This window comes from Bison bison, unplaced genomic scaffold, assembly GCF_000754665.1.
Source record: "Bison bison bison isolate TAMUID 2011002044 unplaced genomic scaffold, Bison_UMD1.0 scf7180017835053, whole genome shotgun sequence".
Taxonomy (NCBI): Eukaryota; Metazoa; Chordata; class Mammalia; order Artiodactyla; family Bovidae; genus Bison; species Bison bison.
This window is the reverse complement of record NW_011472936.1, coordinates 41,104-43,504: the sequence shown is the minus strand read 5'-3', so window position 1 is coordinate 43,504 and position 2,401 is coordinate 41,104. Positions and strand designations below refer to the sequence as shown.

At 39.2% G+C, this 2,401-nt stretch overlaps 1 protein-coding gene across 1 annotated transcript in view; it reads right to left on the bottom strand.

The window, feature by feature from the left end:
- Positions 1-795: 795 nt before the first annotated feature.
- TRMT2B (tRNA methyltransferase 2 homolog B (S. cerevisiae)) overlaps positions 796-2,401 on the bottom strand; it is a gene marked incomplete at its 5' end in the record, with an annotated part of 31,479 nt that continues 29,873 nt past the window's right edge. Inside the window, 2 exon segments of the mRNA XM_010832817.1 lie at positions 796-1,148; positions 1,380-1,496. Coding sequence (XP_010831119.1) covers positions 1,063-1,148; positions 1,380-1,496 — 203 coding nt within the window.

The window sequence follows — 2,401 nt, the reverse complement described above, 5'->3', positions numbered from 1 at the left end:
CATCTAGGTACATCATCTTTAATTTATCTGTCTGCCTATCTATTTATGCCACACCATACAGCTTGTGGGATCTTCGTTCCCCATCCAGGGAGTGAAGCCGGGCCCTTGACAGTGAGAGCACAGAGTCCTAATCACTGGACTGCAAAGGAATTCCCTCATTTGTACTTTATGATTACCTACATTGTTTAAATATTACAAAGAAGTTATGTTACTTATGTAAAAAGAGAGAGAGAGATAGATTACAAGAAAAGAACATTTCAAAGATCAAAATAATTGACCAGGGTCAGAACTAGGAATAAAGCAGGAGGCATTCACTGTGGGTGCAAAATGTAAAAGGGTGCCCCAAACTCAGTAATCAAGACAAATGATATCTTCATACAATAATCTAGAAAATCAAATTATAAAACTATGACCTGCAGACTGGCTGCCTGCTTTTATAAATAAAGTTTTATTGAAAGTAGGGCCAGGACTAGAGTAAGATGAATAAGGCATGGTTTAGCAAGTACAGGAATGAATCTCACTTAGTAAAAAACTTAGTATTTTGTTCACAGATATTTTGGACTAATTTTAATTTTTTAAATATTGCATTAAAAATGTTCTTGAGGATTTCCCTGGTGGTCCAGTGGTTAAGAATCTGTCTGCCAACGAGGGGGACAACAGTTTGATCCCTTGTCTAGGAAGATTCCACATGCCTCAAGGCAGCTGGGCCTGTGCACCACAATTGCTGAGCCCTCATACCTAAAGCCCATGCTCTGTCTTAAGAGAAGGCCCCAGCACAGCAACAAAGACCCCAGTGCAGCCAAAAATTAATAAATACATAAATAATTTTTAAATGTGTCTTGATTATTAAGATTTGGGTTATCCTCTTAAATTTTATACCCAATGTGGGTTGCTTTACTTGCCTCATCCATGATCTGGCCCCATAACTAACACTTGATGATAGTATAATGTCTTTTTTATTTCTTTTCCCTTCTCTATGCTTTCCAAATTCTGCACAATAAACATAACATTAAGGATTACTTTGATCATCAGGAAAAGATAATCTGAAAATGAAGTCAAGACTCACTCAATGATGTTCCTTGTGGTTTCACCATGGGGCTTGTAGGAAACAAAAACTAGAGTGTGGATGGCCCCGCAGTTGTGATTGTCTGAAGGAGGAAACATGTTGCTATTAATATAATTAAACTATCATGGTCCAGGTTATCACAAACTCCCAACTGGTAAGCACACAGGACTGGTTAGGAATAAAGAGGAGAAGCAGGTTCAGAGCCAGCCCACTAAGAGCAGCCTTACCAAGGTGTAGATGTGAAGAACCAAAGCTGGTGGACATTATGGAAACGCCTAACTTGCTCTGTAACAGGAAAGCTAGTCATCCTTACACAGTCCTGCCCAGGCTGGGTTCACCACAGCAACAATTGACTGCCCATCTTCCTTTGACTTTAATAGCTGTGGCAAAATCTCTGCTTGACCAGGGTGGAATTAACAGTTGGTGATGCCTGCAAGAGAGAGGCCCACATGCCATAACCAGGGCTTGGTAACAACCTAGAGGGGTGGGATGGAGAGGGAGGTGAGAGAGATGTTCAAGTGGGAGGGGACATGGGCAAAACTATGGCTGATTCATGCTGATGTTTGGTAGAAACCAACACAATATTGTAAGGCAATTATCCTTCAAATAAAAATAAATAAATGAAAAAAAAAAAAAGAACAAGCCCAGCAGTTGGGGGTGGGGAACTTCAGCTTTATGGAAACATGCAGAAGCCAGGGATCTTCCCATTGGATCTAGCATATTTCTGCCTAACAATGAAAGAAATGCTTTAGACCTGCTTCATTTTTTCCAATGCACTTCCCTTGCAGTATCTCAGTGAGACTTTCACCTGAGAGACTAGATGTATTATTTTACAACTCAGCAACTCACACAGTATTTAAGGACCTATACCAAGAAGAAAACCTTGACTATAACTCAAGTGCTCCTTCTGCTGTATTGGAGGCTTTCACACAGAGCCTCAGGAACTGTCTGGGGGTGAGGTAGAGGGGGAGATAAAATCTTTTTTCTATGTTGCATTTGGCAGAAGATTTTGTTCAAAGAAAAGATCTTATTGCTAAAAATAGTTTGAAACTGACTGTATTATGTTATGATGCCTCGTAAGTCTAATGTCAAGAAGGCTCTTTTATATTAAAGCTTTGCCAAGTTCCCTTTCTATCAACTAGGCTTATTCCTTTCTTTAGGCTTTTTCTGGATAGAAAAAAAGAATGATTCAGGAGGGATAAATTAGGAGTTTGGGATAAATTCAGGAGGGATAAATCAACAGATACATACTACTATATATAAAATAGGTAACCAACAAGGACCTATTGTTTAGGACAGGGAACTACACTCAATATTTCGTAATAATTTATAAGG